We start from the raw sequence: 27,605 nt of genomic DNA on the forward strand, positions 1-27,605 counted from the left end.
GACTAACATGAGAGCGGTAGCCTAGCCCCAGATCTGTCTGTCTGTCTCTGTCAGGAGCCCCACAGAGAAGGGAAGACTAACATGAGAGCGGTAGCCTAGCCCCAGATCTGTCTGTCTGTCTCTGTCCGGAGCCCCACAGAGAAGGGAAGACTAACATGAGAGCGGTAGCCTAGCCCCAGATCTGTCTGTATCTGTCCGGAGCCCCACAGAGAAGGGAAGACTAACATGAGAGCGGTAGCCTAGCCCCAGATCTGTCTGTCTCTGTCCGGAGCCCCACAGAGAAGGGAAGACTAACATGAGAGCGGTAGCCTAGCCCCAGATCTGTCTGTCTCTGTCCGGAGCCCCACAGAGAAGGGAAGACTAACATGAGAGCGGTAGCCTAGCCCCAGATCTGTCTGTCTCTGTCCGGAGCCCCACAGAGAAGGGAAGACTAACATGAGAGCGGTAGCCTAGCCCCAGATCTGTCTGTCTGTCTCTGTCTGGAGCCCCACAGAGAAGGGAAGACTAACATGAGAGCGGTAGCCTAGCCCCAGATCTGTCTGTCTGTCTCTGTCCGGAGCCCCACAGAGAAGGGAAGACTAACATGAGAGCGGTAGCCTAGCCCCAGATCTGTCTGTCTGTCTCTGTCCGGAGCCCCACAGAGAAGGGAAGACTAACATGAGAGCGGTAGCCTAGCCCCAGATCTGTCTGTCTCTGTCCGGAGCCCACAGAGAAGGGAAGACTAACATGAGAGCGGTAGCCTAGCCCCAGATCTGTCTGTCTGTCTCTGTCAGGAGCCCCACAGAGAAGGGAAGACTAACATGAGAGCGGTAGCCTAGCCCCAGATCTGTCTGTCTGTCTCTGTCCGGAGCCCCACAGAGAAGGGAAGACTAACATGAGAGCGGTAGCCTAGCCCCAGATCTGTCTGTCTCTGTCCGGAGCCCCACAGAGAAGGGAAGACTAACATGAGAGCGGTAGCCTAGCCCCAGATCTGTCTGTCTCTGTCCGGAGCCCCACAGAGAAGGGAAGACTAACATGAGAGCGGTAGCCTAGCCCCAGATCTGTCTGTCTCTGTCCGGAGCCCCACAGAGAAGGGAAGACTAACATGAGAGCGGTAGCCTAGCCCCAGATCTGTCTGTCTCTGTCCGGAGCCCCACAGAGAAGGGAAGATTAACATGAGAGCGGTAGCCTAGCCCCAGATCTGTCTGTCTCTGTCTCTGTCCGGAGCCCCACAGAGAAGGGAAGACTAACATGAGAGCGGTAGCCTAGCCCCAGATCTGTCTGTCTCTGTCCGGAGCCCCACAGAGAAGGGAAGACTAACATGAGAGCGGTAGCCTAGCCCCAGATCTGTCTGTCTGTCTCTGTCTGGAGCCCCACAGAGAAGGGAAGACTAACATGAGAGCGGTAGCCTAGCCCCAGATCTGTCTGTCTGTCTCTGTCTGGAGCCCCACAGAGAAGGGAAGACTAACATGAGAGCGGTAGCCTAGCCCCAGATCTGTCTGTCTGTCTCTGTCCGGAGCCCCACAGAGAAGGGAAGACTAACATGAGAGCGGTAGCCTAGCCCCAGATCTGTCTGTCTGTCTCTGTCTGGAGTCCCACAGAGAAGGGAAGACTAACATGAGAGCGGTAGCCTAGCCCCAGATCTGTCTGTCTGTCTCTGTCTGGAGCCCCACAGAGAAGGGAAGACTAACATGAGAGCGGTAGCCTAGCCCCAGATCTGTCTGTCTGTCTCTGTCTGGAGTCCCACAGAGAAGGGAAGACTAACATGAGAGCGGTAGCCTAGCCCCAGATCTGTCTGTCTGTCTCTGTCTGGAGCCCCACAGAGAAGGGAAGACTAACATGAGAGCGGTAGCCTAGCCCCAGATCTGTCTGTCTGTCTCTGTCCGGAGCCCCACAGAGAAGGGAAGACTAACATGAGAGCGGTAGCCTAGCCCCAGATGTGTTTGTGCTGTCTTGCTAACAGATGGTCTTTGTAACGCCAGGTTTGATCTTGGACCAGGCTCTGACTTTGTTTGAAGCATGAGGATTTGGAGAAGCCAGGTCAGTCAGTTCTGTCTTGAGCTGTATGCTTTGTCCTCTGGGATGAACTATTGCCCTTTTGACACTGTTGTGCCGACCCGAGCCAACCAGTGCTGACTCTGATATATTATTTTCACATGTCCTTTCCAGCACGGTTCAAACAACTATGGTGGATGCATAACCAGGCCAGCACAATGCAGCTCGGTTCGGCTTGGCTCAGCTCAGTGGTGTGAATCAACCCTATGTGTCAGGCAGACGGCCCAGTGGACCATCAGCAGGGCCCAGTAGCCTATACTTCTCCTCCAAAGAGGACTCAGGAGTGCCGCCCTGCAGGTGGATGAGAGGCTTAGTCTGTAGGAGCACAGTGGCTGCGGCTCGGCCCTGTCTCTGGCCCCGGCTCTGGTACTGGTTCTCCTCCTGATTCTTCCAGTTGTAGATGTTGATTCTGTGCTCCAGCTCTGGGCTGGCCTTGGCTGAGCCGGCAGGACTGGGAAGCTTCAGGTTAACTGGGTCCACCAGGCCTTTCTGGGCCAGACAGGAGTTCTCAGACAGGGAGGAGAGCAGCTCCTGGACTACCACGCTGGGGTCCTGTGGAAGGGGAGGCTGGGCTGAGGTCAGACCCAGGCCCAGAGGGCTGCAGTAGGGCAGGGGGAAGCAGCGCTGGCCCTGGGTGTTGGAGTGCTCAGTGTTAAATTCCCTGTCCTGGGTCTGCTTCTGGGACTTGTAGTCCAGATAAGGCCCCCGGGCCTTGGTATGGGAATTGTAGTTCCTAGCCTGGGTGTGGTAGTCCCTGGCCGTGGCGTTGCTGCTGCAGTCCGTAGTAGACGAGCGCAGGGTGTGGCTGCTCAGGCTATGGGGGCGGGCCGTCAGACTGCTGCTGGACCGTGATACGCTGGTGGACGTGTCACTCACAGCGCTGCTCATTTGCTCCACGCCCAGCAGAGGGTTGTTGTGGGCGGGGTAATGGGTCGTGGGGAGGTGGACATCGATGGCTGACGTGGTGATGACACGAGGACCCCCCATGTCTGAAATGACACATCATCCAGTACATCAGACTGGGGAAGATACAGTAGGTATACAGCAGAGTTGCTGATCCGATCCCCCAGGACCACATTACCAGCTATACACTTTACCCAAGATCCACTAAGTCACTCACCAGTACTCTGTTCACTGTAGTACTGGCTGATATAGTTGTTCATGTCGTCATGATGGACAACAGGATCTGGATAACAGATAAAAGAAGCATTATGAGGTTAAAGACCCAATCTGTATGATTTCAATGCACTGTAAACACAGTGCAAAGCAATCCCTACGTGGGAACAGTACATTTCACTTTTAGGTGGTGAGACATCTGACATCTTATCTATCCATCCAAGTCTATAGGTGCTTTACCGACTTAACCCTGGTTTCCAAATCACACCAAGATGGTGTTGTGAGCATCAAGTACAGTAGTGAATGTGAGAGCAACCGGGCTTTGGTATAGAGTTCTCTTTGTGTCCTCAGCAAGACAGCCAGGGCCTCAGTGGTGAATGGTTCTGCCCTGATCTACTCTTCAGTGTTCACTTGATTGGGCCTGAGCTCAGTGTTTGTCCGCTGAGTGGTGCCCAAAGTACCCTGAGTGCCTGGGCCGATCCCCCAGGACCACAGCAGACTCTGACGGGTAATTTCATTTATTTTTCAGCGTAAAATATTAATCCAGGGGAGGGAGGGATGGATGGAGGGGGGGGGCACCCCTGGAGAGGAAGCATTGCACTCACTAAAACACAACCAAGACAATCACTCAGTGATTAATAACACATGAGGATGAGGTCTCAGAGAGAAAGAAAGAAAGAGAAAGAGAGAAATAAATAGAAAGAGAGAGAAAAAAAGGAGAGAAAGAAAGTAAGAGAAAAAGAAAGGATGCACAACATGAAAGGTCCTCTCTCTCTCTCTCTCTCTCTCTCTCTCTCTCTCTCTCTCTCTCTCTCTCTCTCTCTCTCTCTCTCTCTCTCTCTCTCTCTCTCTCTCTCTCTCTCTCTCTCTCTCTCTCTCTCTCTCTCTCTCTCTCTCTCTCTCTCTCTCTCTCTCTCTCTCTCTTTCTCTCTTCTCTCTTTCTCTCTCTCTCTCTCTCTCTCTCTCTCTCTCTCTCTCTCTCTCTCTTTCTCTCTCTCTCTCTTTCTCTCTCTCTCTCTCTCTCTCTCTCTCTCTCTCTCTTTCTCTCTCTGTCTCTCTCTCTCTCTCTCTCTCTCTCTCTCTCTCTTTCTCTCTCTCTTCTCTCTCTCTCTCTTTCTCTCTCTCTCTCTCTCTCTCTCTCTCTCTCTCTCTCTCTCTCTCTCTCTCTCTCTCTCTCTCTGTCTTTCTCTCTCTTTCTCTCTCTCTCTCTCTCTCTCTCTCTCTCTCTCTCTCTCTCTCTCTCTCTCTCTCTCTCTCTCTCTCTCTGTGTCTTTCTCTCTCTTTCTCTCTCTCTCTTCTCTCTCTCTCTCTCTCTCTCTCTCTCTCTCTCTCTCTCTCTCTCTCTCTCTCTCTCTCTCATTTAGGTCATTTAGTTTGGTTTAAATCAATATGCATGTGCAATACTTTGTGATGATCTGTAGGTACTGTAGCAGAGCCGTATTCACACAGTCCCTGCTACCTTAAAGGAGACGTTTTCATTTTTACAACCAATTCTCTATTTTTTGATGTAAATGGCATGTTATTTGGTTGTAAAAATAAAACTTATCCTTTAAGTGAGGTATTCACATTTAATTTTGGTACTTTGTCCTCTTTCCCCAGCAGTACAACACATAGAGAAGTTATGTGAACTTCCAAGAAGTTGATCTGAAAGCAATTACTGTGCTTTTCACCCACAACTCTGTGTGGTCAATTTGGTATGTTCCTCAAAATCTACAGCTGCTCTCTTGAGAAGTGACAAAACCACAAATCCCTCGTGACCAGTAGACAAAATGTTTCTAACCTTTTCTACCTCCTTTTGAAACAAGCTTAGTTTTCAACAAGGAAATAGACTTCGCAGTAGAGTGCCTCAATTAGAATGAATGACACTTTGATGGCATCCCTCGGGCCAGAGGGCGGAGAGAGAGAGGGGGGAGAGAGAGACGTGAGGAGTCCTAACCCAGTCCACGGTCTGTCCTTGCAGGACTGCCTGAAGCCTAAGTGCTCCTCCTGTCCCAATACTCCTTCCATGTTCTGGCGAAAAAATATATACTTGTTCCGAAGAGCCAGATTTCCCACAATCCCCTGGGGGTGGTGGTGTGGCGTCTCCTGGTGCCCTATTGTGGTTTCCAGGTGAAGAGGAGCAGATGTTCACAGTGGCCCTCTCTCTCCTCAGACCTCAGAACAAGGCCCAATGCACAGAGCACTCTGTACCTGAAACAGCCTGGCTGAGGTGGGGTGTGTGTGTGGGTGGGTGAGTGTGTGTGTGAGTGAGGGTGTGTGCATGACTGCATGTGTGTGTGACGTGCCGTTAGGAGAACATGCTTGTTGTCCCCAGATTTCAGCACATCCTAAAAGCTTTTCTGCCCTCTTATTGATACTGCACTGCCTGCGGTCAGAGGTGTGTGTGTGTGTGTGTGTGTGTGTGTGTGTGTGTGTGTGCCTTGCCTGCGGTTAGATGGGTCTTGTGAGTTACTGTCAGTGTTTTAAGAGGCTAGGGCCTGGAGACTAGCTCAGGGCTACTGCTGCTAGATCAGTTTGACACTGCTCTGACACCCCATTCACCTGATGTTACATTGGATGGGACTTTTTGTCCCACATAATTATGTACATACTTTATGTACAAACCTCTCTGCTGGTTCTGTCAGGATGCCTTTTCAACCATACAGACGAATGTAGAACTTTATTAAAATGAGTCACAGGCCTCCCGAGTGGTGCAGTGGTCTAAGGCAGTGCTAGCTCCTGGTTCGAGTCCAGGCTCTGTCGCAGCCGGCCGCAACCGAGAGACCCATGGTGCGGCGCACAATTGGCTCAGTGTCGTCCGGGTTAGGGGAGGGTTTGGCCGGCAGGGATGTGCTTCTCCCATCGCGCACTAGCAAGCCAGGTATACGGTGTTTTCTCTGAGGACGCACGGCTCTCGACCTTCGCCTCTCCCAAGTCCTTACAAGAGTTGCAGCGATGAGACAAGACGGTAACAACCAATTGGATACCACGAAATTGGGGAGAAAAAGGGGTAATAATAAAAAATAAAATAATAAAATAAGTCAAGTTCATTGTTTTTGGTCTGTGGTGAAGTAATTCATAATTAGGATTTACAGCTGTCTCTTGGAACAGCAGTATTCATCAGACTCAATATCCTTACATGTTCCAGAATATAGCAATACCCATGAAGTATATGAAAGAGCTAGTATCTATTTTATCTCATGGTCTGAGGATTATGGTATGGAGTATTACATATACTGTTATAGTTAGGGACAGAACAACTCTGGGCCCTAGTTTCCCTGGATGTGACATACACTACATGACCAAAAGGGGTGTCCATATACTTTTGTATATATAGTGTAGCTTATAGGTACAGTATAGGCGAGTGTACCTGCTGGGGTCTCCCTGAGGACTCCATGTCCCTCATCGTCAGACTCCCCAGGGCCCTGGCTCTCCACCACCTGGTAGCTGCTCCTCTGCTTGCTCCACACATGGTGGATCTGCATAGCAGCCTCCTGCTCTGCAGCCAGGTCCAAGTCCTGCTGGGCCAGGTGGGCCCGGAGCTGTCTGATCTCAAACTGAGGGAGGGGGGAGACAGAGAGAGAGAGTTGGTCTGGAAAAGGCATACACACATGTATTCTTCTAGCTGAAATGTTGGTGTATTGATGTACCAATATGTCAGGGTTGACTAACCTAACCTTTTACTCCCAGACAGGCCCTTTCAGCATGATCCCAGGCATTCTGCAGGCTAAGTGGTTCTATTACTAGCTATAGGATCAATGCTTTCACTGGGGTTTCCTCTGGCCTGATGGCTCATATTGACAAACAGACAGTCAGATTACACATGAACTGTTTGTTTCTAGCATTACACTGAGGAGCCCATCATTACTGGACTGTGTTGTACAACAACGTGTTTCCATTGATGTACAGTTATGGCTTCTCCCTGTATTGATCTTGGGACCTTGAGTCTTTGAAAGAAATGTAGTCCTTTAGTTCAACTGACTAGAGGAGTGCAGTCATTAATCAATCAATCAAATGCATTTATAAAGACCTTTTTTAAATCAGCAGATGTCTCAAAGTGCTTATACAGAAACCCAGCTTAAAACCTAACAGCAAGCAATGCAGATGTAGAAGCACAGTGGTGAGGGAAAACTCCCTAGAAAGGCAGGAACCTAGGAAGAAACCTAGAGAGGAACAAGGCTCTGGGGGGGGGGGGGGGGGCAGTTCTCTTCTGGCTGTGCCGCGTTGAGATTATAAGAGACCATGGCCATTAGGGCCAGATCGTTCTTCAAGATGTTCAAACGTTCATAGGTGACCAGTGACAGTGATAAAAATAGCATGGAAAATATGTGTTGTTTACAACTATATGGGAAACATCTTTCCAAATATATTTTACTGTATTATGTTGCGTGCTTATGTGTATTGTGGGTTCATAATATCACAAAATCAACTTTTATTGTGCCTGTTTATTACGGATTTGCAAATCATTGAATATTGTAAAACAATTTGAAGAAACATCGTCTCTGATGTCTGTTGAAAATGTGTTGGCTACACATTGAACTCTTCTGTGAAGTGTTACTGCCCCCCTGTGGTAGCAATTTAAATTGCAGCCTCTGGAAATCTGAAACAGCCTCAAACACAACCCTAACCCAAGCGTCATGTCCACATCCTGCTTCAACTTTAACCCTAACTCTAGCCTCACCACAACCCTAACTCTAGCTTCATGTTTACCTCCCGGTTCAACCTTGTTCTTTACAAGTGCTTTCCTCACCATCTTAAATGAGCATGCCCCTTTCAAAAATAATTGCACTAAGAACAGTTATAGCCCTTGGTTCACTCCAGACTTGACTGCCCTTGACCAGCACAAAAACACCCTGTGGTGTAGTGCACTAGCCTTCGAATAGTCCCTGCGATATGCAACTTTTCAAGGAAGTCAGGAACCAATACACACAGTCAGTTAGGAAAGCAAAGGCTAGCTTTTTCAAACAGAAATGTGCATCCTGCAGCACTAATTCCAAAATGTTTTGGGACACTGTAAAGTCCATGGAGAATAAGAGTACCTCTTCCCAGCTGGCCATTGCTCTGAGACTAGGAAACACTGTCACCACTGATAAATCCATGATAATCAAGAATTTCCAGAAGCATTTCTCTACGGCTAGCCATGCTTTGCACCTGGCTACCCCAACCCCGGCCAATAGCTCTGCACCACCTGCAGCAACTGGTCCAAGCCCCCCCTGCTTCTCCTTCACACAAATCCAGACAGCTCAGGTTCTTAAAGAGCTGCAAAATCTGGATCCCTACAAATCAGCTGGGTTTGACAATCTGGACCCTCTCTCCTAAAATTATCCGCTGCCATTGTTGCAACCCCTATTACTAGTCTATTCAACCTCTCTTTCGTGTCGTCTGAGATTCTTAAGGATTGGAAAGCAGCCACGGTCATCCACCTCTTCAAAGGGGGAGACACTCTAGACCCAAACTTTTACAGACTTATATCCATCCTGCCCTGCCATTCGAAAGTCTTCGAAAGCAAAATGAACAAACAGATCACCGACCATTTCGAATCCCACCGTACCTTCTCCGCTATGCATTCTGGTTTCCGAGCTGGTCACGGGTGCACCTCAGTCACGCTCAAGGTCCTGAATGATATCATAACCTCCATCGATAAAAGACAGTACTGTGCAGCTGTCTTCATTGACCTGGCCATGGCTTTCGACTCTGTAAATCACCGTATTCTTATCGTTTCTGTAATGACTGTCTCAGACAGAGTTCAGTGTGTCAAATCGGAGGGCCTGTTGTCCGAACCTCTGGCAGTCTCTATGGGGGTGCCACAGGGTTCAATTCTTGGGCTGACTCTTTTCTCTGTATTTATCAATGTCGCTCTTGCTGCTGGTGATTCTCTGATCCACCTCTACGCAGAAGATACCATTCTGTATACATCTGGCCCTTCTTTGGACACTGTGTTAACAAACGTGCAAATGAGATTCAACACCATACAACACTCCTTCCGTGGCCTCCAAATGCTCTTAAATATTAGTCAAATGAAATACATGCTCTTCAAGCGATCGCTGCCCGCACCCACCCGCCCGAATAGAATCACAACTTTGGATGGTTCTGATATGTGCACAACTATAAATACCTAGGTGTCTGGCTAGACTGTAAACTCCCCTTCCAGACTCACATTTAGCATTTCCAATCCAAAGTTAAATCTAGAATTGGCTTCCTATTTCACAACAAAGCCTCCTTCACTCATGATGCCAAACATACCCTCGTAAAACTGACTATCCTACCGATCCTTGACTTTGGCAATTTCATTTACAAAATAGCCTTCAACACTCTACTCAGCAAATTGGATGCAGTCTATCACAGTGCCATATCACATGTCATCAAAGCCCCATATACTACCCACCACTGCAACCTGTATGCTCTCGTTGGCTGGTCCTCGCTACATATTCGTCACCAAACCCACTGGCTCCAGGTCATCTATAAGTCTTTGCTAGGTAAAGCTCCGCATTATCTCAGCATATATTATTTATATTATTATATAGTAGCTCACTGGTCACCATAGCAACACCCATCCGTAGCACGAGCTCCAACAGGTATATTTCACAGGTCATCCCCAAAGCCAACACCTACTTTGGCCGCCTTTCCTTCCAGTTCTCTGATACCAATGACTGGAACGAATTGCTAAAATCACTGAAGTTGGAGACTTATTTATCCCTCACTAACTTCAAGCGTCAGCTGTCAGAGCAGGTTACCGATCGCTGCAGCTGTACACAGCCCATCTGTAAATACCCCATCCAACCAACTACCTACTTCATCCCCATATTTGTTTTTTGTTTTTCTGCTCTTTTGCATACCAGCATTTCTACTTGCACATCCTCATCTGCACATACAGTTGAAGTCAGAAGTTTACATAAACATAGGTTGAAGTCATTAAAACCCGTTTTTCAAACACTCCACAAATTTCTTGTTAACAAACTATAGTTTTGGCAAGTCGGTTAGGACATCTACTTTGTACATGACAAAAGGAATTTTTCCAACAATTGTTTACAGACAGATTGTTTCACCAGTGGGTCAGAAGTTTACATACACTAAGTTGACTGTGCCTTTAAACAGATGTCATGGTTTTAGAAGCTTCTGATAGGCTAATTGACATCATTTGAGTCAATTGGAGGTGTACCTGTGGATGTATTTCAAGGCCTACCTTCAAACTCAGTGCCTCTTTGCTTGACATCATTGGAAAATCAAAAGAAATCAGCCAAAACCTCAGAAAAATAATTGTAGACCTCCACAAGTCTGGTTCATCCCTGGGAGCAATTTCCAAATGCCTGAAGGTACCACGTTCATCTGTACAGAAGTATAAACACCATGGGACCATGCAGCCGTCATACTGCCCAGGAAGGAGACGCATTCTGTCTTCTAGAAATTAATGTGCAAAGAAATGAAAATCAATCCCAGAACAACAGCAAAGGACCTTGTGAAGATGCTGGCGGAAACAGGTACAAAAGTATCTATATCCACATTAAAATGAGTCCTATATCGACATAACCTTAAAGGCCACTCAGCAAGGAAGAAGCCATTGCTCCAAAACCGCCATAAAAAAGCCAGACTACGGTTTGCAACTGCACATGGGGACAAAGATAGTACTTTTTCGTGAAATGTCCTCTGGTCTGATGAAACAAAAGTAGAACTGTTTGGCCATAATGACCATCGTTATGTTTGAAGGAAAAAGGAGGAAGAACACCCCCTCCCAACCGTGAAGCACGGGGGTGGCAGCATCATGTTGTGGGGGTGCTGTGCTGCAGGAGGGACTGGTGCACTTCAAAAATAGATGGCATCATGAGGTAGGAAAATTATGTGGATATTTTGAAGCAACATCTCAAGACATCAGTTAAAGTTTAGTCGCAAATGGGTCTTCCAAATGGACAATGACCCCAATCATACTTCCAAAGTTGTCGCAAAATGGCTTAAGGACAACAAAGTCAAGGTATTGATTGGATTGGCCATCACAAAGCCCTCACCTCAATCCTATAGAACATTTGTGGGCAGAACTGAAAAAGTGTGTGCGAGCAAGGAAGCCTATATACCTGACTCAGTTACACCAGCTTTTTCAGGAGGAATGGGCCAAAATTCACCCAATTTATTGTGGGAAGCTTGTGGAAGGCTACCTGAAACATTTGACCCAAGTTAAACAATTTAATGGCAATGCTACCAAATACTAATTGAGTGTATGTGAACTTCTGACCCACTGGGAATGTGATGAAAGAAATACAAAATGAAAGAAATAATTCTCTCTACTATTATTCTGACATTTCACATTCTTAAAAAAAAGTGGTGATCCCAACTGACCTAAGACAGGAATACAGGTGAAATAAATGTAATTATTTGTATTTATTTTTTAATCCTGGTTCAGCCTTAGCCCTAGCCTCAACCATAACCTAGCCTCAACCATAACCTAGCCTCAACCATAACCTAGCCTCAACCATAACCTAGCCTCAACCATAACCTAGACTCAACCATAACCTAGCCTCAACCATAACCTAGCCTCAACCATAACCTAGCCTCAACCATAACCTAGCTTCAAACATAACCTAGCCTCAACCATAACCTAGCCTCAACCATAACCTAGCCTCAACCATAACCTAGCCTTCAGCCTCAACCATAACCTAGCCTCAACCATAACCTAGCCTCAACCATAACCTAGCCTCAACCATAACCTAGCCTCAACCATAACCTAGCTTCAAACATAACCTAGCCTCAACCATAACCTAGCCTCAACCATAACCTAGCCTCAACCATAACCTAGCCTCAACCATAACCTAGCTTCAAACATAACCTAGCCTCAACCATAACCTAGCCTCAACCATAACCTAGCCTCAACCATAACCTAGCCTCAACCATAACCTAGCCTCAACCATAACCTAGCCTCAACCATAACCTAGCCTCAACCATAACCTAGCTTCAACCATAACCTAGCTTCAACCATAACCTAGCCTCAACCATAACCTAGCCTCAACCATAACCTAGCTTCAACCATAACCTAGCCTCAACCATAACCTAGCTTCAACCATAACCTAGCCTCAACCATAACCTAGCCTCAACCATAACCTAGCTAGCTTCAACAACCATAACCTAGCTTCAAGCTTCAATAACCCAGCCTCAACCATAACCTAGCTTCAACCATAACCTAGCTTCAACCATAACCTAGCCTCAACCATAACCTAGCTTCAACCATAACCTAGCCTCAACCATAACCTAGCTTCAACCATAACCTAGCCTCAACCATAACCTAGCTTCAACCATAACCTAGCCTCAACCAGAACCTAGCTTCAACCATAACCTTCAACCATAACCTAGCCTCAACCATAACCTAGCTTCAACCATAACCTAGCCTCAACCATAACCTAGCTTCAACCATAACCTAGCCTCAACCATAACCTAGCCTCAACCATAACCTAGCCTCAACCATAACCTAGCCTCAACCATAACCTAGCTTCAACCATAACCTAGCCTCAACCATAACCCTAACCATAGTCTCAACGCTATCTGTGAGGTGATGGTGCGGGGACTTACTGCCTGCTCCTGGCAGATCTGTGAGGTGATGGTGCGGGGACTTACTGCCTGCTCCTGGCAGATCTGTGAGGTGATGGTGCGGGGACTTACTGCCTGCTCTTAGCAGATCTGTGAGGTGATGGTGTGGGGACTTACTGCCTGCTCCTGGCAGATCTGTGAGGTGATGTTGCGGGGACTTACTGCCTGCTCCTGGCAGATCTGTGAGGTGATGGTGCGGGGACTTACTGCCTGCTCTTAGCAGATCTGTGAGGTGATGGTGTGGGGACTTACTGCCTGCTCCTGGCAGATCTGTGAGGTGATGTTGCGGGGACTTACTGCCTGCTCCTGGCAGATCTGTGAGGTGATGGTGCGGGGACTTACTGCCTGCTCTTAGCAGATCTGTGAGGTGATGGTGTGGGGACTTACTGCCTGCTCCTGGCAGATCTGTGAGGTGATGGTGCGGGGACTTACTGCCTGCTCCTGGCAGATCTGTGAGGTGATGGTGCGGGGACTTACTGCCTGCTCTTAGCAGATCTGTGAGGTGATGGTGTGGGGACTTACTGCCTGCTCCTGGCAGATCTGTGAGGTGATGTTGCGGGGACTTACTGCCTGCTCCTGGCAGATCTGTGAGGTGATGGTGCGGGGACTTACTGCCTGCTCTTAGCAGATCTGTGAGGTGATGGTGCGGGGACTTACTGCCTGCTCCTGGCAGATCTGTGAGGTGATGGTGCGGGGACTTACTGCCTGCTCCTGGCAGATCTGTGAGGTGATGGTGCGGGGACTTACTGCCTGCTCTTAGCAGATCTGTGAGGTGATGGTGTGGGGACTTACTGCCTGCTCTTAGCAGATCTGTGAGGTGATGGTGTGGGGACTTACTGCCTGCTCTTAGCAGATCTGTGAGGTGATGGTGCGGGGACTTACTGCCTGCTCCTGGCAGATCTGTGTGAGTCGTTCCAACTGCTCCTCCCTGACAGCCTTGATCTTCTCACACTGCAGGATCTCCAGCTCCATCTCCACCTTCACCTGCAACACATAGGCTGAGAGAGGGAATAGATAGTTAGAGAGAGGGAAGAGACAGAGAGAAAAGAGAAAGTGAGAGAAGAGACAAATAGAGAGAGGGAAGAGACAGAGAGAGAGAGAAGAGACAGAGGTCAGAGAAGAGACAGAGAGAGGGAAGAGACAGAGGTCAGAGAGAGAGAAGAGACAGATAGAGAGGGAAGAGACAGATAGAGAGAGAGAAGAGACAGAGAGGGAAGAGACATATTTGATATCACTAAAACAATACAGAAATACACTACGGAAAAAGAAGGAACAGCACGTCAGAAATCAGCTCAATGAAATTGAAGAATGCATAGACTCTAACCACTTCTGGGAAAACTGGAAAACACTAAACAAACAACAACACAAAGAATTATCTATCCAAAATGGAGATGTATGGGTAAACCACTTCTCCAATCTTTTTGGCTCTATAACAAAGAATAAAGAGCAAAAACATATACAGGAACAAATACAAATCTTAGAATCAACTATTAAAGATTATCAGAACCCACTGGATTCTCCAATTACCTTGAATGAGCTACAGGACAAAATAAAACCCCTCCAACCCAAAAAGGCATGTGGTGTTGATGGTATCCTTAATGAAAGGACTGCCCGTTCCATGATCTCGCCATCACGGTTGACAACTCCATTGTGTCCTCCTCCCAGAGCGCCAAGAACCTTGGCGTGATCCTGGACAACACCCTGTCGTTCTCAACCAACATCAAGGCGGTGGCCCGTTCCTGAAGGTTCATGCTCTACAACATCCGCAGAGTACGACCCTGCCTCACACAGGAAGCGGCGCAGGTCCTAATCCAGGCACTTGTCATCTCCCGTCTGGATTACTGCAACTCGCTGTTGGCTGGGCTCCCTGCCTGTGCCATTAAACCCCTTCAACTCATCCAGAACGCCGCAGCCCGTCTGGTGTTCAACCTTCCCAAGTTCTCTCACGTCACCCCGCTCCTCCGTTCTCTCCACTGGCTTCCAGTTGAAGCTCGCATCCGCTACAAGACCATGGTGCTTGCCTACGGAGCTGTGAGGGGAACGGCACCTCAGTACCTCCAGGCTCTGATCAGGCCCTACACCCAAACAAGGGCACTGCGTTCATCCACCTCTGGCCTGCTCGCCTCCCTACCACTGAGGAAGTACAGCTCCCGCTCAGCCCAGTCAAAACTGTTCGCTGCTCTGGCCCCCCAATGGTGGAACAAACTCCCTCACGACGCCAGGACAGCGGAGTCAATCACCACCTTCCGGAGACACCTGAAACCCCACCTCTTTAAGGAATACCTAGGATAGGATAAGTAATCCCTCTCACCCCCCCCTTAAGATTTAGATGCACTATTGTAAAGTGACTGTTCCACTGGATGTCATAAGGTGAATGCACCAATTTGTAAGTCGCTCTGGATAAGAGCGTCTGCTAAATGACTTAAATGTAAATGTAAATGTAATGTAAATGAAATGATCAAATATTGGCTATACTAAAACTCTTCAACATCATCCTTAGCTCTGGCATCTTCCCCAATATTTGGAACCAAGGACTGATCACCCCAATCCACAAAAATGGAGACAAATGTGACCCCAATAACTACCGTGGAATATGCGTCAACAGTAACCTTGGGAAAATCTTCTGCATTATCATTAACAGCAGACTCGTACATTTCCTCAATGAAAACAATGTACTGAGCAAATGTCAAATTGTTTTTTTACCAAATTACCGTACAACAGACCATGTATTCACCCTGCACACCCTAATTGACAACCAAACAAACCAAAACAAAGGCAAAGTCTTCTCATGCTTTGTTGATTTCAAAAAAGCCTTTGACTCAATTTGGCATGAGGGTCTGCTATACAAATTGATGGAAAGTGGTGTTGGGGGTAAAACATATGACATTATAAAATCCATGTACACAAACAACAAATTGGCAAAAAAAACACACATTTCTTCCCACAGAGCCGTGGGGTGAGACAGGGATGCGGCTTAAGCCCCACCCTCTTCAACATATATATCAACGAATTGACGCGGGCACTAGAAAGGTCTGCAGCACCCGGCCTCACCCTACTAGAATCTGAAGTCAAAAGTCTTCTGTTTGCTGATGATCTGGTGCTTCTGTCACCAACCAAGGAGGGCCTACAGCAGCACCTAGATATCCTGCACAGATTCTGCCAGACCTGGACCCTGACAGTAAATCTCAGTAAAACCAAAATAATGGTGTTCCAAAAAAGGTCCAGTCGCCAGGACCACAAATACAAATTCCATCTAGACACCACTGCCCTAGAGCACACAAAAAACTACACATACCTTGGCCTAAACATCAGTGCCACAGGTAAATTCCACATGCCATCAAAAGGAACATAAAAATTCAACATACCAACTAGGATCTGGCTAAAAATACTTGAATCAGTCATAGAGCCCATTGCCCTTTATGGTTGTGAGGTCTGGGGTCCGCTCACCAACCAAGACTTCACAAAATGGGACAAACACCAAATTGAGACTCTGCACGCAGAATTCTGCAAAAATATCCTCCATGTACAACGTAGAACACCAAATAATGCATGAAGAGCAGAATTAGGCCGATACCCACTAATTATCAAAATCCAGAAAAGAGCCATTAAATTCTACAACCACCTAAAAGGAAGTGATTCCCAAACCTTCCATAACAAAGCCATCACCTACAGAGAGATGAACCTGGAGAAGAGTCCCCTAAGCAAGCTGGTCCTGGGGCTCTGTTCACAAACACAAACAGACCCCACAGAGCCCCAGGACAGCAGCATAATTAGACCCAATCAAATCATGAGAAAACAAAAAGATAATTACTTGACACATTGGAAAGACTTAACAAAAAAACAGAGCAAACTAGAATGCTATTTGGCCCTAAACAGAGAGTACACAGTGGCAGAATACCTGTCCACTGTGACTGACCCAAACTTAAGGAAAGCTTTGACTATGTACAGACTCCATGAGCATAGCCTTGCTATTGAGAAAGGCCGCCGTAAGCAGACATGGCTCTCAAGAGAAAACAGGCTATGTGCACACAGCCCACAAAATGAGGTGGAAACTGAGCTGCCCTTCCTAACCTCCTGTCCAATGTATGACCATATTTGAGAGACATATTTCCCTCAGATTACACAGATCCACAAATAATTTGAAAACAAAACCAATTTTGCTAAACTCCCATATCTACTGGGTGAAATTCCACAGTGTGCCATCACAGCAGCAAGATTTGTGACCTGTTGCCACGAGAAAGGGGCAACCAGTGGAGAACAAACACCATTGTAAATACAACCCATATTTATGCTTATTTATTTTCCCTTGTGTCCTTTACCATTTGTACAAAGTTGCAACACTGTACGTAATATGACATCTGTAATGTCTTTATTGTTGTATGTGTAATGTTTACTGTTCATTTTTATTGTTTATTTCACTTTTGTATATTATCTACCTCACTTGCTTTGGCAATGTTAACACATGTTTCCCATGCCAAAAAAGCCCTTGAATTGAATTGAATTTTAGAGAGAGAGAAGCGAAAGGGGAGCGAGAGAGACAGGATTAGACCATATCTTCACTCAGAACCAAACACATGCACACACGCATTCATGAGCAACTCCAATACATGTGCTATTTAAACACACGAGACATAGAAGTCCACATGCTCTGTTATTGACTCCAGCTGAGTAATATCCCCTCTTCTGTTCTACACAGTGACCTTAGTGCACAGCTGCTCTCCTGCTACTGCCGACTCTCCTGAGTAGGGCCACATTAGTAGGCCATACAGACTGGGACGCAGCAGAGTGAATAACCAAGCCCTCTACAGCAGAGGAGACCTACTAGTGAACTACTGACAGCAGGCAGTGCCTGAAGCCATCTCTCTATGGCAGCTCTGCTCTGTTCTGCTCTCCCATAGCCTATTAATAGAGCTGTCAATATGCAGGAAGAGGGAGGGAGGATGAAACAGTGGAACTCAGGGCCAGGGAGAGCAAAGGGGGGGGGGACAGGCACAGCAGAACTCACACTTAACAAGGGGAAGGGAGCAGAGCAGAGGGGGCAGGCGGGCACAGCCAAATGCACATTCACCAAAGGGAAGCTGAAGTGGGGGATTATTAGCTGCCCAATTTGTGGATGGCTATAATAAGCATGTCAAAGATGGCTGGTGTACTGTGTGTGTGTGTGTGTGTGTGTGTGTGTGTGTGTGTGTGTGTGTGTGTGTGTGTGTGTGTGTGTGTGTGTGTGTGTGTGTGTGTGTGTGTGTGTGTGTGTGTGTGTGTGTGTGTGTGTGTGTGTGTGTGTGTGTGTGTGCGTGCGTGCGTGACTGCTGACAGCTGCTGGCATGGCAGGACATGCCAAGCAGCAGTGTGATTCGCACCATGGTTGATTCCACAGCACCTCTGTCACAAGAGCCTTTTCCACTTTCACCTCTCCTCTCAGCTCAGGCCAAGTGCAAAGCCCCTGGCCTCCACACCTTTCTCTCTTACCATCTCACGATCTACTCCTCCCCCCTCTCTCTGCCCTTCTCTCTCTCTGTCTCTCTCTCACCATCTCACTCTCTCCTCCTCCCCCTCACTCTCTGCCCTTCTCTCTCTCTCTCCCTCATTCCCCCTCTCTTTCTCTCTCTCTCTCTGTCTTTCTCTCTCTCCATGTCTCTCTCTCTCTCCCTGTCTTTCTCTCTCTCCCTGTCTCTCTCTCTCCCACCATTCATCTATCTGATACTTTTTCAGTGAAAGAGGAAATAATGTATTCTATCTTATTACATATTTCTTGGTGTGTAATCGATGTTGCTCTCCACTCTCCTGCACTTACTGTATCGGTGTGAGTTTGATGTTCTTGCTGAGCGTGGCTGGCTGCCTAACTACCCAACTCAATCACTCAAACACATGTAAACAAACACGCCTGGAGACAGATACTGTGAAGGAATGTAAAGGACTAAGTTGTTTTCTATAGTGATTGAATTGCTGCAGAATGAATAAATGCTGTTGGGCGTTTCTTCTGTTGAAGTCTAAAAACAACTTAACATGCTTTAGATGTACCACATCATGATTACTGCACCATTTTCTGATATGACTAGTGTTGGATTTGAACATACTTTCTCAAAATGCTAATATCGTATTTAGCATGCAGAGCTGACAAATTAGTTCACTTCACCTGTATTGGCAAAAATACTAGTACAAACTATATGTACAGTATTTCATATTCTATGTAGCTCTGACACTGAGGGTATGAAAACATTAAGGACAACCTCCTAAAATTCAGTTGACTCCCCCTTTTGCCCTCAAAACAGCCTCAATTCGTCAGGGCAATTCCACAGGGATACTGGCCCATGTTTCCCACAGTTGTGTCAAGTTGGCTGGATGTCCTGTGAGTGGTGGACCATTCTTGAAAAACATGGGAAACTGTTGAGCATGAAAAACCCAGCACCATTGCAGTTCTTGACACAAACTGGTGCGCCTGGCAACTACCGCCATACCTTGTTCAAAGGCACCTAAATATTTTGTCTCACCCATTCACCCTCTGAATGGTGCACACACACACACAATCCATGTCTCAGTATCTCAAGGCTTAAAAATTATTATTCAACCTTTCTCCTCCCCTTCAAGGGGATTTAACAAGTGACATCAATAAGGGATCATAGCTTTCACCTGATTTCACCTGGTCCGTCTGTCACAGAAATAGCAGGTGTCCTTAATGTTTTGTACACTCTATGTGTATGTAGGTCTATGTAGACTTATGTATGTCTATGTAGACTACATAGGTGATGTACTGTATGTACACTGTTTCTGGTCTGAAGATTGGTCGATCAGTCTGATGGTGAGGTCATGTAAGTATACTGTCTATAGCTAGAAAGACTGAGGTCTGTAGGTTGATCACACACAGCTCTCACTGAGACTGAGGTCTGTAGGTTGATCACACACAGCTCTCACTGAGACTGAGGTCTGTAGGTTGATCATGCACAGCTCTCACTGAGACTGAGGTCTGTAGGTTGATCATGCACAGCTCTCACTGAGACTGAGGTCTGTAGGTTGATCATGCACAGCTCTCACTGAGACTGAGGTCTGTAGGTTGATCATGCACAGCTCTCACTGAGACTGAGGTCTGTAGGTTGATCATGCACAGCTCTCACTGAGACTGAGGTCTGTAGGTTGATCACGCACAGCTCTCACTGAGACTGAGGTCTGTAGGTTGATCACGCACAGCTCTCACTGAGACTGAGGTCTGTAGGTTGATCATGCATAGCTCTCACTGAGACTGAGGTCTGTAGGTTGATCACGCACAGCTCTCACTGAGACTGAGGTCTGTAGGTTGATCACGCACAGCTCTCACTGAGACTGAGGTCTGTAGGTTGATCAGCTCTCACTGAGACACAGCTCTCACTGAGACTGAGGTCTGTAGGTTGATCAAGCACAGCTCTCACTGAGACTGAGGTCTGTAGGTTGATCACGCACAGCTCTCACTGAGACTGAGGTCTGTAGGTTGATCACGCACAGCTCTCACTGAGACTGAGGTCTGTAGGTTGATCACACACAGCTCTCACTGAGACTGAGGTCTGTAGGTTGATCACGCACAGCTCTCACTGAGACTGAGGTCTGTAGGTTGATCATGCACAGCTCTCACTGAGACTGAGGTCTGTAGGTTGATCACGCACAGCTCTCACTGAGACTGAGGTCTGTAGGTTGATCACACACAGCTCTCACTGAGACTGAGGTCTGTACGTTGATCACGCACAGCTCTCACTGAGACTGAGGTCTGTAGGTTGATCACGCACAGCTCTCACTGAGACTGAGGTCTGTAGGTTGATCACACACAGCTCTCACTGAGACTGAGGTCTGTAGGTTGATCACGCACAGCTCTCACTGAGACTGAGGTCTGTAGGTTGATCATTCACAGCTCTCACTGAGACTGAGGGTGACCTGTTAGAAATCAATCTGCATTACATTAGCAAAACATAGAACAGCCAGTATAGTCATTATCATGGCTTTTCTAAATCTGTTTAAACAGGGCTTAGGATCAATACCAGTTTATGTCGGAGAACGGGTGGCAATTTACTCAGAGGGACGATCAATAATGATATTGTTGTGAATAGTAAATAATGTGTATAATCATGGGGAGAATGGGGTCGTGCTGCCAATCATATATTGAATAAGCAATAGACTTTATCATCCTCAGGTGAAGTATGATATTTTCGAATTTAGCGCTAAAATTTTGAATCAAAAATAGAATCAATTTTTTACATTTCTGTCATTTAGCAGACTTACAAAGTGCATTCATCTGAAGATAGCTAAGTGAGACAATCACGTATCCCAGTCGTAGTCCCTCTCGTAGAAGATCAGTCAGGTGTAATAATTAAGGACTGATAGTTCAAGTTCAAAGTCCTCTGTTGGTACAATGTAAGGTTGTTGAATTCTTCAATAATATGTCACTAGAACCAATCATACCAAACTAGCTAACCCTCCATCTAAGAGTAATACCAAGAACACTAAGGAAAGCTGTTGACTGAGAGGGACGATGACTTCACCTAGGTCAGGATGACTCTAGTAATACATCCACCAGCAGGGCTCTGACTGACTGACTGACTGACTGACTGTGACTGACTGACTGACTGACTGACTGACTGACTGACTGACTGACTGACTGACTGACTGACTGACTGACTGACTGACTGACTGACTGACTGACTGACTGACTGACTGACTGACTGACTGTGACTGACTGACTGACTGACTGACTGACTGACTGACTGACTGACTGACTGACTGACTGACTGACTGACTGACTGACTGACTGACTGACTGACTGACTGACTGACTGACTGACTGACTGACTGACTGACTGACTGACTGACTGACAGACAGACAGACAGACAGACAGACGGACGGACAGATAGATAGATGATAAGGGAAGAAGGAGCACAAGGGAGCGTCTGGTCTGCTCCACCCTTAGTCTCACCGTCTATGATTCTCTTGACTCTCCAGATGCGCAGGGTGATAATGAGGCTGATGGCGTCCCAGGGACTGCTGGGGCCGTTGGCTACCGTGGAGGCTACCATAGGGGCCAGGGACAACACGATGACTGCCCCGTCAAACACCTGCAGGGAGCAGACACACAGACACACACACGCAAGCACATACAGACATGCCCACACATGCAGGCATGGGTACACACAAACACACATCACATGCCACACTGTCACAGACTTAGGAGATATTACACGCTGTTATTAGGAGATAATACACACTGTCATTAGGATATAATACACACTGTCGTTAGGAGATAATACACACTGTCATTAGGATATAATACACACTGTCATTAGGAGATATTCTACGCTGTCATTAGGAGATATTCTACGCTGTCATTAGGAGATATTACACACTGTTATTAGGAGATATTACACGCTGTCATTAGGAGATATTACACGCTGTCATTAGGAGATATTACACGTTGTCATTAGGAGATATTACACACTGTCATTAGGAGATATTACACACTGGTATTAGGAGATAATACACACTGTCATTAGGAGATAATACACACTGTCATTAGGAGATATTGCACACTGGTATTAGGAGATAATACACACTGTCATTAGGAGATATTACACATTGTCATTAGGAGATATTACACATTGTCATTAGGAGATATTACACACTGTCATTAGGATATAATACACACTGTCATTAGGAGATATTACACATTGTCATTAGGAGATATTACACACTGTCATTAGGAGATATTACACATTGTCATTAGGAGATAATACACACTGTCATTAGGAGATATTACACACTGTCATTAGGAGATATTACACACTGTCATTAGGAGATATTCTACGCTGTCATTAGGAGATATTACACGCTGTCATTAGGAGATAATACACACTGTCATTAGGAGATATTCTACGCTGTCATTAGGAGATATTACACACTGTCATTAGGATATAATACACACTGTCATTAGGAGATAATACACACTGTCATTAGGAGATATTACACATTGTCATTAGGAGATATTACACACTGTCATTAGGAGATATTCTACGCTGTCATTAGGAGATATTCTACGCTGTCATTAGGAGATATTCTACGCTGTCATTAGGAGATATTCTACGCTGTCATTAGGAGATATTCTACGCTGTCATTAGGAGATATTCTACGCTGTCATTAGGAGATATTCTACGCTGTCATTAGGAGATATTCTACGCTGTCATTAGGAGATATTCTACGCTGTCATTAGAAGATATTACACACTGTCATTAGGATATAATACACACTGTCATTAGGAGATAATACACACTGTCATTAGGATATAATACACACTGTCATTAGGAGATATTCTACGCTGTCATTAGGATATATTACACACTGTCATTAGGATATAATACACACTGTCATTAGGAGATAATACACACTGTCATTAGGAGATAATACACACTGTTATTAGGATATAATACACACTGTCATTAGGAGATATTACACACTGTTATTAGGAGATAATACACACTGTCATTAGGATATAATACACACTGTCATTAGGAGATAGTACACATTGTCATTAGGAGATATTACACATTGTCATTAGGAGATATTACACACTGTTATTAGGAGATATTACACACTGTCGGTAAGAGATATTACACACTGTCATTAGGAGATATTACACACTGTTATTAGGAGATATTACACACTGTCGTTAAGAGATATTACACACTGTCATTAGGAGATATTACACACTGTCATTAGGAGATATTACATTGAGGTTTATTATATGAGGAAGATTACAATGCACATAGACTTTGTGGCAGCGTTTAACATTTAACAATTGTAATGTGAATTGATTTGATGAAGAAAAAATAGTTCAATGATAAAACTCCTGATTTCTCGAGGGAAAGTTATTATATTTTCATTACTTGTTATGAAGCTTGCGTAATTAATCTTACCTCTACTTTGTTCTCAATGTAGTCCCAAATCCCAAGGACTACAATCCTGAAGACAGTCTGTGAAAAGAGGGAGAGCGAGAAAGGATGGAAGGGGAGGAGAAAAGCCAAATACAACCTCTCCCATGACAAGGCGAAATATTCTCACTCTCCTCAGGTTTCAACACATCTACAACACATTCTGAAACATCATTTGAATATGGACAAAAAAAGACGGGACAAGTTACAGCCATTTTTATACTGCTGCTGTGAATGTAGGCTTTCTTTGACTCAAGCCTTCCTATTCTACATGGTCACAGAAAGTAACATATACAGTTGAAGTCGGAAGTTTACATACACCTTAGCCAAATACATTTAAACTCAGTTTTTCACAATTCCTGACATTTAATCCTAGTAACAAATTCCCTGTCTTAGGTCAGTTAGGATCACCACTTTATTTTAAGAATGTGAAATGTCAGAATAATAGTAGAGGGAATGATTTCTTTCAGCTTTATATCTTTCATCACATTCCCAGTGGGTCAGACGTTTACATACACTCAATTAGTATTTGGTAGCATTGCCATTAAATTGTTTAACTTGGGTAAAACGTTTCAGGTAGCCTTCCACAAGCTTCCCACAATAACTTGGGTGAATTTTGGCCCATACCTCCTGACAGAGCTGGTGTAACTGAGTCAGGTTTGTAGGCCTCCTTGCTCACACACACTTTTTCAGTTCTGCCCAAAAATGTTCTATGGGATTGAGGTCAGGGCTTTGTGATGGCCAATCCAATACCTTGACTTTGTTGTCCTTAAGCCATTTTGACACAACTTTGGAAGTATGCTTGGGGTCATTGTCCATTTGGAAGAACCATTTGTGACGAAGCTTTAACTTCCTGACTGATGTCTTGAGATGTTGCTTCAATATATCCACATAATTTTCCTACCTCATGATGCCATGTATTTTGTGGAGTGCACCAGTCCCTCCTGCAGCAAAGCACCCCCACAACATGATACTGCCACCCCCGTGCTTCACGGTTGGGATAGTGTTCTTTGGCTTGTAAGCCTGTCCCTTTTCCTCCAAACATAACAATGGTCATTATGGCCAAACTGTTATATTTTTGTTTAGTCAGACCAGAGGACATTTCTCCAAAAAGTATTACGATATTCGTCCCCATGTGCAGTTGAAAACCGTAGTCTGGCTTTTTTATGGGGGTTTAGAGCAGTGGTCTTCTTCCTTGCTGAGCGGCCTTTCAGGTTATGTCGATATAGGACTCGTTTGACTTTTGTACCTGTTTCCTCCAGCATCTTCACAAGGTCCTTTGCTGTTGTTCTGGGATTGATTTGCACCAAAGTACGTTCATCTCTAGGAGACAGAATGCGTCTCCTTCTTGAGAGGTATGACGGGTGCGTGGTCCCATGGTGTTCATACTTGCGTACTATTGTTTGTACAGATGAACGTGGTACCTTCAGGTGTTTGGAAATTCATCCCAAGGATGAACCAGACTTGTGGAGGTCTACAATTGCTGATTCCTTTTGATTTTCCAATGATGTCAAACAAAGAGGCACTGAGTTTGAAGGTAGACCTTGAAATACATCCACAGGTACACCTCCAATTGACTCAAATGATGTCAATTAGCTTATCAGAAGCTTCTAAAGATATGAAAATATTTTCTGGAATTTTACAAGCTGTTTAAAGGCACAGTCAACTCAGTGTATGTAAACCTCTGACCCACCGGAATTGTGATACAGATTATTATAAGTGAAATAATCTGTCTGTAAACAATTGTTGGAAAAAATACTTGTGTCATGCACAGAGTAGATGTCCTAACTGACTTGCCAAAACTACAGTTTGTTAACAAGAAATTTGTGGAGTGGTTGAAAAATGAGTTTTAATGACAACCTAAGTGTATGTAAACTTCCGACTTCAACTGTATCTTTGAAGGGCACTTTTTACAAGTATTTCGATCAATTAGAATGTGGGAAAGGATATTGATCCTGAACACTGTACAATGGCTCTCCTAATTATCTGATCTTACCTGATTCATTACATACATCTACTGTATGTACAGTAACACACACTAGTGTTGGGTTGGGGCGTCCTTTATTTTGAAAAGGAGGATGATAGAGTTACATTCTAATCGGGGTTGGGAGGGTCCTTTATTTTGAAAAGGAAAATGATAGAGTTACAATCTAATCATGATGAAAGGGTGACAATGTAAAAGTCTCATTCATCATACAGTAGTAGCACATTGTGACAACAACGGCTCCACTGAAAGAGAGGAACAGAGAGGGACATTCTCTGATTGGTGGATAGGAAAAATATTATTATTATGACCATTTAATAAGTCAAAGTCTCTATAGTTACAGTAACTATAGTTTAGTTTTTAATATATAGACCTTGAATACCATTCCCCTCTGACACCTTTCATCTATAGTGTCAGTGAGTGGTATAAGGTGTTGGGTGGATCATATGACTGCAACCCAAGCCCTAAACCTTGTTAACCTCCTCTTGAAGTATTACTTAACCCTGTGTGTGTGTGTGTGTGTGTGTGTGTGTGTGTGTGTGTGTGTGTGTGTGTGTGTGTGTGTGTGTGTGTGTGTGTGTGTGTGTGTGTGTGTGTGTGTGTGTGTGTGTGTGTGTGTGTGTGTGTGTGTGTGTGTGTGTGTGTTTACCTCAGTGAAGAAGAGTGAAAGGATGGCAAGGCTGATCCAATGGATGACGCTGGCAAATTGAATAGCATTGGCAACTGGAATAAATAACAAAAGAGAAAAATGTGTATCTTAACTTCTTATGGCTGGGGGCAGTATTGAGTAGCTTGGATGAATAAGGTGCCCAGAGTAAACTGCCTGCTACTCAGGCCCAAAAGCTAAGACATGCATATTACTAGTATATTTGGATAGAAAACACTCTGAAGTTTCTGAAACTGTCTGAATGATGTCTGTGAGTATAACAGAACTCATATGGCAGGCGAAAACCTGAGAAAAAATCCAACCCGGAAGTGGGAAATCTGAGGTTTGTAGTTTTTCAAGTCTTTGCCTATCCAAGATACAGTGTAAATTTGGTACGATTGTCAACAGTCTTTAGAACCTTGTTTCAGGCTTCAACTGTGAAGGGGGAGTGAATAAGAGCTGTTTGACTAAGAGGTCTGGCAGAATGCCATTAGCGAAATCATGCACGCAGCTGTGAGAGTGAGCTGTGTTCCTTTTCATTTCTAAAGACAAAGGAATTGTCCAGGTGGAATATTATTGAAGATTTATGATAAAAACATCCTAAAGATTGATTCTATACATCGTTTGACATGTTTCTACAAACTGTAATGGAACTTTTTGACTTTTCGTCTGGACTAAGTGCCTGCGCCTCATGAATTTGGATTTGTGAACTAAACGCGCAAACGAAAAGGAGGTATTTGGACATAAATGATGGGCTTTATCGAACAAAACAAACATTTATTGTGGAACTGCGATTCCTGGGAGTGCATTCCGATGAAGATCATCAAAGGTAAGTGAATATTTATAATGATATTTCGGACTTCTGTTGACTCCACAACATAGCGGGTATCTGTATGGCTTGTTTTGGTGCTTGAGCGCTGTACTCAGATTATTGCATGGTGTGCTTTTTCAGTAAAGCTTTTTTGAAATCTGACACAGCGGTTGCATCAAGGAGAAGTATATATTTAAAGGATGATTCCACTTTTAACGCTTGTTCTTAAGGGAATCATGAGCAACACTACCATGTCCTGTGAATGTCTACATCTGTCCAGCCATATTTATTTTTTCTCAAAATCTGGCAGAAGAATGGTGTATTGATATTACATCATGCCTTTTACCACTATTCCCCATTTCCATCTAACAGTGTTGTGAATGCTCCCGCTCTACTTCTCCTTCCCCATCCATCAGTCCATCAGCCCATTTATCCCTCCCTTTATCTCCCCATCTCCCCCATCCTCCTCGCCTCCTTCCTACTCCCTCAATGTGTCTTTCCAGAGCTGGCAACAGGACAGCCAGGACA

General features: G+C 45.4%; 1 protein-coding gene across 1 annotated transcript in view; it reads right to left on the reverse strand.

Annotated features, from left to right (window-relative positions):
- Nucleotides 1-1,867: 1,867 nt before the first annotated feature.
- LOC124033080 (transmembrane protein 266-like) overlaps nt 1,868-27,605 on the reverse strand; it is a 98,446-nt gene continuing 72,708 nt past the window's right edge. The window contains exons 5-11 of the mRNA XM_046345013.1: nt 26,270-26,343; nt 23,622-23,678; nt 21,632-21,770; nt 13,582-13,697; nt 6,500-6,686; nt 3,155-3,220; nt 1,868-3,023 (exon numbers count right to left, since the gene is read on the reverse strand). Coding sequence (XP_046200969.1) covers nt 2,239-3,023; nt 3,155-3,220; nt 6,500-6,686; nt 13,582-13,697; nt 21,632-21,770; nt 23,622-23,678; nt 26,270-26,343 — 1,424 coding nt within the window. The 3' untranslated portion in view covers nt 1,868-2,238. The remainder of the gene's footprint in view (nt 3,024-3,154; nt 3,221-6,499; nt 6,687-13,581; nt 13,698-21,631; nt 21,771-23,621; nt 23,679-26,269; nt 26,344-27,605) is intronic.

Source organism: Oncorhynchus gorbuscha, linkage group LG04 (assembly GCF_021184085.1).
Source record: "Oncorhynchus gorbuscha isolate QuinsamMale2020 ecotype Even-year linkage group LG04, OgorEven_v1.0, whole genome shotgun sequence".
Taxonomy (NCBI): domain Eukaryota; kingdom Metazoa; phylum Chordata; class Actinopteri; order Salmoniformes; family Salmonidae; genus Oncorhynchus; species Oncorhynchus gorbuscha.